Below are 11,841 nucleotides of genomic sequence, written 5' to 3'. Positions count from 1 at the left end.
CGGCGACGACCTGGACCCGGAGCAGCACGGCGACGCGAGCCAGGAAGAAGGGAAGGGGAGAATAGAACCAACCTTCCGACGACGACGTGCTTTGTCCGACTCCGATTTGCCTTCCCCCTCCGATGAACAAAGCGCCGGTGAAGACTACAATAGTACACACAACTCCTTCTCACCAACTAGCTCCACCAGCAAGAGCTCCACCAGGTCAACTTGAAGCTGCGTGTTTGGAGCCTCTTACATTATTTATTAAGCTATTTATTAAATGTCTATGAATGCCACCGGACAACTATATTACTGATAGATATTGTAGGTACTCCCCCTCTGTCCCGAAAATAAATGTCACGTCTTTTATACTAACATTAATATAAAGTTATATTAAACTTAAGATAGTTATTTTGAAATGAAGGGAGTATTCAATAAATTCTATAATGTACAAAGTAGTTAGATTAAACTTAAAATAATTGCAGTATTACAAGTTTTATTATTTTTTAGTCAACTTTGACCAATTTTTTAGTTAGCTACGATCAATTTAGATGGTCATGACATCATACATGTGTACTGCATTTTAATTGGTCCGCGGGCGTTTCACGCGGATCGTGGATGGAACACCGTCGGATGCTCGCGGATCCAACGGTAGTCCTCACCCCAAGCACACCTAAGCCAAAACCCTAGCTCTGCTCAGTCCTCGTGGATATTTTCCATCCACCCCCTGCCTCCTTTCTTTCTCCCCTCGCTCTCTTCTCCTCCCTCTATCCCCTAGCCCGCGACGCAACCTTGTCGACGCTACCCAAATCGCCCTTCCGCAGAAACGGGAGCAGCGCGGCGGTGCCCCTGAACCCTACCTCTCCCCACCCATGGCCCTCCCCCGCCGCCTCCTCCCCCTCTTCCTCCGCCGCGGCGGCCGCCTCCCCTCTTCCCCTGCCCCCACACCCGCCCGCGCCCTCTCCACGGCAGCCCTGCTGGCCGACGCCCCCGCCACGGAGGAGGACGACGCCATCACCATCAAGGGCGTGCGCATCTCCGGCCGGCCGTTCTACCTGGACATGTAGGCGACCACGCCCGTCGACCCGCGGGTGCTCGACGCCATGCTCCCCTTCTACCTCTCCCGCTACGGCAACCCGCACTCCCGCACCCACCTCTACGGCTGGGAGTCGGACGCCGCCGTCGAGGAGGCCCGCGCGAGCGTCGCGAGGCTCATCGGCGCCGACCCCAGGGAGATCTTCTTCACCTCGGGCGCCACCGAGTGCAACAACATCGCCGTCAAGGGCGTCATGCACTTCTACCGCGACCGCCGCCGCCACATCATCACCACCCAGACCGAGCACAAGTGCGTCCTCGACTCCTGCAGGCACCTCCAGCAAGACACATACTGATTTTGATGGGATTGGGGAATTGTGGTGCGCTGTAGAACAGAGATTTTGATGAGCCGCATGCCAGCATGCGTGAATCCGTTCGACAAAGTGATGTACTGTTGTTACATTGTACTCATGGATGGTTACTGATGTAGACTTCTTCTATTGTACTACCATTGTTCTGTGTTCTAATCTCCCATTCCATTACATCAACTACAGACAATTACCGGCAACCAAAAGGTTGACGTCAGATTCTTTTGGAGCTGGTCTTATTGGAGCACATTTGTCTTAGCATGGTATGCTACTGATCACAATAATGCGCTGCTTGGATCGTCGGTTCGCTTCTAAATACACCTGTAATATATACAGACCTCGAGCGGTCGTTTTTATTCTAGGCAAAAATAATACAGCAGTTGGTAATATACACCTGTAGATTTAATCCGGGTGTAAAGATTTACACCGAATCCAAGCGGGGCCTAACTTGTTGATTCGTGTATTAACTGGTACTGACGAGGTGAAAACGTTTCGAGAAAACAATGAGGTGAAAACTTGAAATGTCCTTTTCATAACATGTAACTTCTGAAACTGTTGCCTTGGTTTTCAATTGCCGAATTCGTCAATGGCACATTTGCTTAGCCTTCTTGAGCGCATGCTGCTTCATTGGTTTGTATAGTTTAATGATTTGACCAAACATTTCGGTCAGCTTAACAATATTACATCCTTATCTGAACATGACTGCATATTATATTGACTATTGGGCATCCCTTAAATTCTTTTGGAGTTGGTCTTATTGAAGTATACTGTAGGTAGCATGAAATAAAAAATCATGTCATCCTTTTTGTTGATGTTCCTTTTTATTACAGGACACATAGAGATTATGAAGGTTTTGCTTGGTAAGGGAGTCGATGTCGAATCCGAAAGCGAGTCCGGTACTCCCCTTGTTTGGGCTACTGGTCATGGACAGCAGGATGCGGTTAAGCTTCTGCTTGAACACAACGCAAAGGTAGTTACTCCTCTATGCATTCTCTCTACCAATTTGTTAGTCTGAATTTTCACTCCTAAATTATAACTGTGAGCAGCAAAAACCTGCAGCATGAATTAATTTTCTGAGGTGTTGTGTATGAATTCAGTTTAGTTAGGCGGGCTTTCAGCAACTTTTGTACTCAAACTAGTTCTTACAAACCTTGCTTTTGCAGCCGGACACTGAAACTGCTGATGGAATCACTTCGCTGTTGTCTGCTGTTGCAGCTGGTTCCCTCCCATGCTTGGAGGTTCATGCATACTTGCTCTGTTTTTCCCCACCCATGGTACCAAAGCTGCATGCCAAGCCCATGTTCTGTCTGGTGATCATGGAGCTCACTCGTTCACGTCTGCTCGTGCATGGCAGGGACCTTGCTGATGACCGAGGAGCGCCGGCCCGCCATATGGGCCATCTACGGTAATCTGAAAACTCATCTTCCATAGCTGCTCCCCTGTTATTGTACCAGTATGTGTCACGCAGTGTCAGTTAGTTCAGTAATGTGACTGAAAATGGAGCTAGTTTTGGAGGGAGTACATGTTTAACAGCAACTTGCAAGAATCTTTGATGCTCCCCAAGAAAATTGGCCACTTTTCGGTTAATGGCGTAAACTAGTTCTGGATGCGAATAGTGGCAAATAGAAACATTGTTGAACTTGAATGCTATATGTATTTATAGATACTCCTCCTGTATAGGCTAGTTCAGTCAGTGAAGAATAAAGGGCTCGTAGGCTGAGTAGACAATAGTATTGAATTTTTATAGGCAACTATTTCTGAATTCCTTTTTAGGCAGATAGACAACTGACAACTACTCTCTTGAATTTCTTAGACACAACCGACAATAACACTACAATGTAATTGCAGGCAATTTATTTCTGCATTTCTATATTCATAACAGAGGATAGGTCCATCATGCACACTTTTGATATCCAAGGGTTAACATGCAAGTATCTTAATTTTCAGACACCATCATATACCTCTTAACATGCTGGCCTTCTTGGGAGTTTTTTATGTAGTTAACACAGAGAGCGAAGTAGGCATTCTTTTATTTTTCAGATTACCTGTGTGTGCTTACCGCATATAAACTGAACTACTGTGCATAATTTATGTAATTAGGATAAGTACCACTAGCTGCATAACCATAGTTCAGTTTCTTACTTTTCTTCGCAAACAGCTTTTGACTTTTGAAACATTATATCATTTGGTCTTCTATATATGACGCTTGCCCTGACATAACTTATTATCTTGTTTACCATCCAGGTACAATGGGAGCAAGTTCATCCTCATCTCTAGCTACTATGCGACTGCCGCACTGCAGTCTCCATTCAGTTCCAAGAGCATCTAAATCTCTTATTATTGTAGCTGGTATGCTTGATGCATGTAACCCTGTCTCTTTGCTCTTTTGCAAGAATCGTAAATCCTGATGCATGCTGCATGCATCCCTGTCTCTTTACTGTTGTGCAAGAATCATAAATCCTAATCTGATTTATTATAGAACTAACACTACAACTTCTGCTGCTGTAGCCCATGCCTCATGTTGGTGTGTATTCTAATGAATATTTGTCAACTTGATGCATGATGATCATGATTTTGTAGACAACAAGTACCATTCCCCATTAAAAATCCTGATGCATGATGATCATGGTCTCGTTTTTTAGATCTGTTTTGCTGGTGCTTAAAATTTGACATTCCTGAATGAACTCATTCTTATAGTTCTTTTTATTTCCATGATCAATTTAATTAAAGTTTCACATGTTAGTATACTATACATTAAAAAATCCTAGCTAGTCAGAATATTTTAGTCACTCCATAAACACATATTGGTTAGTGTTAGTCATACTATTTACGTGTTGTGTTTTCCACAATAACATGATTAATTAGGTTCCATCCTCAGCTTTAATGTCTTCTTCCAAAGGTTCTCATCGATTATTACCGTCAACCTGTACATATTATACTATTTTGTTCCCTCATTGGCTACTATTTTGTTCCCTCATTGGCTACTATTTTGTTCTTATTTTTTGCATAGGTGAAATGTGAAGCCAAGCGTGAAGTCGTGAAGCCTACATGCAAAGAGTAGCATATCATGTATTGTAATAGTAGACTTTAGTAGGCATATTTGAGTTGTAGTAGTGTAAAGATTGTAATAGACTAATTTAGTGTTTTTTTGGACGAATTTTATTTGTTCTGTGATTTGTTCAAAATATTGATTTCGTATGTGATTTGTATACCTACGAAATGGAAACCTGACAAATTGTTTGACAAATTACAAAATTTATGGTGTCGATATGAATTATGAGATCAACATGACATGTGGGACCAATGTGACTAGTGGGACCAGTACAAAAATAAAATGGTTAAAAAAGAAAATCAATAGAAGGTAAAAGGCCACAACCCAAAATAAAAAGGCTAAAATGTTGGGGATTATTGGGCCAGGCCCATGCAGCTAAGCAAAATAAAGAGAAAAAAAACATTAAATGGGTTGGATTAATGGGCTCGGCCCATTTAAAACAACGAATTAGATCGGGCTGATTCTATGCCACGTCAGCTTGCCATGTCAGATTCGACGTGGCGTGGGTAGATTGCTAGTGACCAAAATAATTTCAATGCTTTCGTTTGGTCGTAAAATCTTATGACCAATCCGGCAAAAAGGTCGTTATAGTTCATTAGAGACCCTCAGCTTTCGACCGATTGTTTTTGGTCGTAAAATGGTCGCAAATGGAAATCAATGACCATTCGGTGACCAATATTGAAGGTCGTTAGTTGACATATTTCTTGTAGTGGATATGCACCTTATATTCAGATGCTCATCAATGCCAAGCTAGACAAGCATGCATATCAACTTGATCGTCCCCATCTACCTCTTCAGCTTGAATTTGAAGATAATGAGGTCGTGATGGATGACAATGATCCCAACTCAGCTGCAACAAGAATGGGAGCAGAGGCAGCAGAGGCTGAAGCTGCTAGAAACAGGCCACCTCGAGTTCCATAACTCAAAATTCAAGCTGAGCAAATGGCATTTCTAGTAACCACTGTCCAAGGCATGGAGAAGAACATTCAGGAGATCATGCAAAATCAGAAGAGCCTTGAGAGAGTTGTGGAGACAAAATTCCACAACATGGATATGAAGGTAACTGAGTTAACCACCATTATCAGACAACTTCAACATGAAGTTGACTCTGTGGAGATTCCATGCTCAAAGGATGAAGATGAAGATGAAGATGATGATGACGAGGATGAGTCTCCTCCTCCCACTACTACACAGTTGAGCACTAGACCCCGTCAGTTGTTGTTCCTGCTCCGGAGACAAGACAGGCATCTTGAGCACAAGCTTCAGCACCTTCAGCACGAGCTACAGCTCAAGCTCCTTCAGTATCAATTTCTCCAGCTCCAGGGACGTCATGATAAGTCTTCGCACACGTTGTTCTATCGACTCCATCATCAGTTGCCTAGAGAGACGAGTAGTTCTATACTTGTGAACTTTTTGGTAACTTGTTGCCAAAGGGGGAGAAATGTATAGGTCATAAACTTCGTGTGAGAGAGAGCTTTTGACTCTATTTGCTCTCGTTTGTTATTAAAAAACTTTGGTTTTGGATGACTTTATCCTATCTGTGTGTGTGATCATTCGCTTTACCCTGTGTGATGCTACTATATCATCTTTTAGCTATCCTTGCAATGATTACTCACTTATCTTGTTGGTGCCATGTGAATTGCTATTCTTTTTACGCACCATCAAGATGTATGTGACATGGAAGAGTAACCGATGATCCTAATCAATTGTGCATTTGCATTCAAACACAAATTTTAAATAATGCACAAATTTAGGGGGAGCTCTTGCTTTTCACATACTTCTCAAAGCGTCGATGTTAATCATTGACTATATCTTTTGTCGAAGCTTTGATCTATATGTTGTCATCAATTACCAAAAAGGGGGAGATTGAAAGCACAATTTCTCCCTAGTGTGGTTTTGATAATTGATCACAACATATGCATCATTGGACTAATGTGTTTTCCAAGTATATTTCAGAAAAGTTCAAAAGATACTTTGGCTTAAGGTTTATGTGGAGATGCCCCTAGATGCAAGAAAGGAATAATATTGGCTCGAGCTTCGAGCTAGAAGACTCTTCATTTCATACTTGTGAGAAATCACTTTTGAGTCCATACGAAAGCCAATACTACTAAAAGGGGGTGAGGCAGTAAAATGAACTGATTGCTCAAATGCTCAAAGTTAGCCAGCAAAACACTTAGTCATATTTCCCCACATATCCACTCTGTCAAGTTCCACATACACAAATTTGGTGTAACCAACATTGCCACATCGGGCCCATCGAGTTTAAACCTAAGACAGAAACCTAGCCATTCCCACCAAATCGGTGCAACCGAAACTGCATTGGTGCTACCGAGTTCAGTGTGACCAACATTCTGTTGCCAAGATACATAAAATCGGAATTTCCGAGTTTGAGTATCGGTGCCACCTAGTTTGGCCATATGACCGTTAGTCACCTTTTCGGTGCCACCGAGTTCTATATATCGGTCCCATCAAGATTCAAAAGTTCACCACTTTAGTGCTAATCGGTACCACTGAGTTGCCACTTCGGTGTCACCGAGTTCGCTTTTTTGTGTGTAACGGTTGGATTTTGGCTGCTGCCTATATATACCCATTCACCCTCTCCTCATTCGTGGGAGAAGCACTCAGAACACACACTTCATTGCGAGATCAATTTTATGTGAGAGAGCCACCTACTCATGTGTTGAGACCAAGATATTCCATTCCTATCATTTGAAACTTGATCTCTAGCCTCCCCAAACTGCTTTACACCAAATCAACCTCTCCTACCCATGCTTATTCTGTGTGAGAGAAATTTTTGTTGAGGATACTATCTTTAGAAACACAGGAGCAAGGAGTTCATTGATTTACCACATTTATTACCTGTTGGAGGGTGGTGCCTCCTAGATTGGTTAGGTGTCGCTTGGGATCTTCCTACTTCGTGTTGTGGAGTTGAACCAAGATGTTTGTAAGGGCAAGTAGATCGCCTACTTCGTGAAGATCTACCGTGAGTAAGGCTAGTCCTCCATGGACGAAAGCCGTGGTGGGATAGACAAGGTCTCTTCTTTGTGGACCCTTCGTGGCTGGAGCCCTGCGTGGACTCTCGAATTCGTTACCCTCCATGGGTTGAAGTTTGTACTAACATGGACGTACGATAGCGCCACCTATCGGAACCATGCCAAAAACCGTCGTGTCAACCTCATGCGTTTGATCTCCCTACCTTACTCCTCTACTTTACACTTGCATGTTTTACTTCCCGCTGCTATACTATTAGAACTGCATGTGTAGGGTGTACTTGACTTGTTATAACTGCCATAGCTGCCTCTCATGTAAAATTGGGAAAAGGCAAAAAATTTATCTTGTCAAGTAGTCTAATCCCCCCCATCTAGACATACTTTCGATCCTACAAGTGATATCAGAGCTTTGGTATCCATTTCATTGGTTTAGCAACCTAGGAGAGTATATCATCTAGTGAGGGAAATTATCATCGTAGAGGTCCTTACTTTGATGGTACTAATTTTGCTAGTTGGAAGCATAGAATGAAGATGCACATTCTTGGCTTTAATCCTCATGTTTGGGCTGTTATTCGTGTTGGTGTGCAAGGTAACTACTTTGGAGAAGGGCATGAACGAGATCGTGATGCGATAGCGGATGAACTGAAGATGTTGCAACTTAATGCTCAAGCCCGCGATATCATCTTCAACTGCCTTTGCCCCGAAAAATTCAACAAAATCAATCGTCTTGAGAATGCAAAAGAGAGGGATACTTTGGTTGATATGCACGAAGGTACTGATTCTATCAGAGAATCTAAGTTGGATGTGCTTCAAAGTCAACTTGACAATTTCAAGATGAAGGATGGTGAAGGAGTCGCTGAAATGTACTCTAGGATAGCTCTCATCACCAATGAGATTGCCGGCTTAGGAAGCGAGGAGATGACCGAAAAATTCATCATCAAGAAGATACTTAGAGCTCTTGATGGCAAGTATGACACAGTGTGCACATTGATCCAAATGATGCCAAATTACAAAGATCTCAAGCCAACTGAAGTCATTGGTAGGATTGTTGCACATGAGATGTCACTCAAAGACAAAGATGAGCTGCACAACAAGTCAAGTGGTGCTAATTAAAATTCATGCGATGCTCCCGCTACTTCAAAAGACAATCATGTCACTGATAAAGAGATAAGCCTCATGGTCAGAAAATTCAACAAGTTCTACAAGAGTAGAGGCAAAGATAGAAGCTCAAGTTCAAGACATGATGAGAAGCGCTCGTCCAGTCATGAACGAAACTGCTACAATTGTGGGAAACCCAGACACTACTGAAATGAGTGCTCGACTTCCTACAAAAGAAGAGAAGAGTCACCTTGAAGATGAAGCTCAAGAGACAAGTCACCTCGTAGAGAGAGAAGGAGTAGAGAAGATCACTATGATTGAAGACACTCACGGAGAAGCAAGGAATCGGAAAAGAAGGAGAAATACACCAAGAGCAGTTCAAGAAGAAGGCATCAAGCTCATGTTGGTGAATGAGTTTCTGGCTCCGAATCTGATCACCACTCCGAGAGAATCTATCACTCCCACTCCGACTATAGTCAAGATGAAGGTGTTGCCGGTATTGCACTTGTTTCCTGCAACTCTTACGACTATAGTCAAGAGGGAGTTGGAAACTACTTTATGGCTAAATTCCCCAAGGTATCACACCCTGAGTATCTTGACTTCAATAGTGATGAGGATGACTTGTTAGCAGAAGATGAATTGCTTCTAGATAAAACTACTGATTGCACTGAAAATGAACTTGCTAATTATCATGCTAGTTAAGAGAAATCGAATGATGACGATAAGAAAGAGATTAAACGACTAACTCAAGAATTAAAAACTCTTAAGTTAGCTCATGAGACAACTCTAGAATATCATAGAGATCTTGCAAGAAACCATGAGAAGCTATGCTTCGAGAAGCTCAACTTGGAGCAAGAGCATGAGTTCTTAAAAGCAGTCAATGATGACCTTCGAAAGAAAAGTTCTTCTTATCTAGCCAAACGATTACTCTTGTCTATTTTTGTTCCACAAGTTAAGCCTAAGAACACTAATAACAAAGGCAAGAAGGTTTCTTCATCTAGTAACAACAATGCTAAAGCTAAATCCAATAATGTTGTCGCTAGTAACTCTATTGATTCCACTAACGATTCTCTTAGCCAAGTTACACTTGAGCAAGAAAATGATTTATGGAAAGCGATTATAACGAGAGTTGTCTTCAAGAGTCTTGCCGGAAGTAAGCAATTTGAGGAAATTGTGCGCAAGCAAGGAGGACATCGGAAGAAACAAGGTGTTGGCTATTTCAACGTCAAAGGAGATGTTTGGGAAGAAGGTCCGTATCTCACTCCCAAGTTTGTTCCCCAAGAGGAGAAGTCCACTCCTTCCGAAGAAACAAGCTCACAAGATGACCTTCCACCACAAGACCACAAAGGCAAGGGAAAGCTTCAAGATGACATTGATCTATTTGAAGAAGAACCCCAAGCCAAGGTCGAGTGGGTTCCCAAGAATACTACTAGCTCTACCTCAACAAGTGCTACAACAACTCCAAGGAGTCCCATCAATTTGATGTGGATTCCCAAGAGGAAGAACTAGAAGTTCTTGGGGGTGACTATGCCAATGAACTTCACTCTCATTCATTTTGGCAAGAACTATATGAAATCAACCTCAAACTTATGCATTAGTTCAAGGAGTCACACATTCCCTCAAAGGTAAGCAAGGAACTAGGTAATCAATGCATATTTCGACATCATCCCATTTGTGCTGCACTCCATGTGCATAGATATACTTGCATATGTTCCTTTTTTTCTTTGGGACTAACCCATGTAGGTGATAAGAGTATGAAAACAACAAGGATTCCTCCCAACTCAAGATGATCGTCATAAACTTTGAGCATCCACCACTACTTCACCTACTTGAAGTGTTCCACGACAAAACCCAAGGTTAGTTGATCCCTCTTTGTGGGGATATCATATCAAGGGGGGGGGGGCTTACTCTAATACTTGAGTATAAGCATATCCTAAGGATATGAACACATTAATGCTTGTGTAAAAGTGGTAACCCCACTTGTGCTTAACGATGAGTATGACCTCTGATCAAGTATTCTTGTTTGGCTCCTATGTCAATATACTCATATATAGATGACCTTGTCATCGCCCAAGTGCTTGATAGCTACTAGGATGTTTGTGCCTGTTCACCATGTTTGTATCATCATTCTTATTGTGTGAGCATGTTGGTCTTCATGAATTTAATCATTCGAGGACATCCAATTGTTGTTATATGACTTTTTTTATCTTTTGCCAATTGGATGGACAAGAATGCCTAGGACCCTTCTCTACATATCTATGCTATCTCATCTCAAGTTCTATTCATGCTTCATTAGAAAACTTGAATAGTATGAAGGTGCACTCGGAGTTCAGTATCGTCAAAGGATGCCTTCCAAAACCTCTTTGAAAAACTCGGTGTGACCAACTCCACAAACTCGGAGCCACCGATTTTCCAAAGTTGATCAGGTTTTCTCACCACGGTACCACCAGAATCGCCAACTCGGTTACAACGAGTTTCCGTGTCTACTGACAGTTGAGGAACTCGGTTACACCGATTTTGCCATCTCGGTGACACCGACAGCGCACGGGTATATATACGTGTGGACCGGACCTTTTGATTTCACATTTTCAAAACGGTTCGTTCCTCAAACCCTCGCTGCCCCCCCTCCGAGACCCCAGGTCATTGCCGTGACTCCTTGAGCGCCGCTGCCGCTCGGACTCGCCGTCATTGATGAAATCTGCTCCTTCATCATCGTCGTAGCCGAACCGGCACCAAGCTAGGTTACAGTTCGATCCCCTTTGCGTTCCCCGTCTGATTCACACGCATTGGATCTTTTATTCTTCTTTCCACTTTGTGCAAACCTCCTGTCCACCACATAAAATCAGTAGATTAGGAGAAGTAGGAAATTTCGGATCTGATCTACCACAGAATGCAACTTGGTGAGACCGAGTTTGTAAAATCGGTTCCCCCGTTTCCTGATTTAGGGTTCGTGAGAAGCAACTCGGTGAGACCGAGCAGCTATTTTCGGTGCCACCAAAAATGAGTGCCAAGTTTCTGTTAAGCGAGTCTGTTTTCTCGATGACTCCGAAAATGTCAACTCGGTGCCACCGATTTACATCCCGCAGAAGATCATACCCTGAGTTTCAGACTTCAAATTTTCAAAAATATCTGAATTTTGTGATGCTCATCCATTCCGTCTTTCCTATATCCACTTCAAAGGTTCTACTGTTTGCTGTTATGCTTGTCTGTCAATATGACAGGTCCAGATGACAGTCAGAATGATTTCAGAGACCAGAGTGTTGAGATGGACTCTCGCACTAGTCCGGAAAAGACTTCTTCAGACCCAAGTTCTCCC

The 11,841-nt window shown here is 42.7% G+C and overlaps 1 protein-coding gene across 2 annotated transcripts; it reads left to right on the top strand.

Annotated features, from left to right (window-relative positions):
- Positions 1-1,510: 1,510 nt before the first annotated feature.
- Positions 1,511-4,583, top strand: LOC123426219. Of its 2 annotated transcripts, none has more exons than XM_045110009.1 (6): positions 1,511-1,648; positions 2,216-2,355; positions 2,601-2,623; positions 2,740-2,790; positions 3,630-3,734; positions 4,396-4,583. In XM_045110009.1, the coding sequence occupies exons 2-6, from the start codon at positions 2,258-2,260 to the stop codon at positions 4,404-4,406; spliced, it is 288 nt and encodes a 95-aa protein (XP_044965944.1). In that variant the 5' UTR covers positions 1,511-1,648; positions 2,216-2,257; the 3' UTR covers positions 4,407-4,583. The 2 variants fall into 2 exon arrangements, with proteins under 2 accessions (XP_044965944.1, XP_044965943.1); XM_045110008.1 differs by having other exon boundaries at positions 2,601-2,659.
- Positions 4,584-11,841: the final 7,258 nt, after the last annotated feature.

Source organism: Hordeum vulgare, chromosome 2H, assembly GCF_904849725.1.
Source record: "Hordeum vulgare subsp. vulgare chromosome 2H, MorexV3_pseudomolecules_assembly, whole genome shotgun sequence".
Taxonomy (NCBI): Eukaryota; Viridiplantae; Streptophyta; class Magnoliopsida; order Poales; family Poaceae; genus Hordeum; species Hordeum vulgare.
This window is presented reverse-complemented; position numbering and strand designations above follow the sequence as displayed.

Excerpts from the sequence above, each read along its gene's own strand:
- LOC123426219 (XM_045110008.1), top strand. The coding sequence starts at position 2,258 with ATGTCGAATCCGAAAGCGAGTCCGGTACTCCCCTTGTTTGGGCTACTG. Across the intron at positions 2,660-2,739 it reads TCTGTTTTTCCCCACCCATG|GGACCTTGCTGATGACCGAG; the intron begins GTACCAAAGCTG and ends CGTGCATGGCAG. Across the intron at positions 2,791-3,629 it reads CGCCATATGGGCCATCTACG|GTACAATGGGAGCAAGTTCA; the intron begins GTAATCTGAAAA and ends TTTACCATCCAG.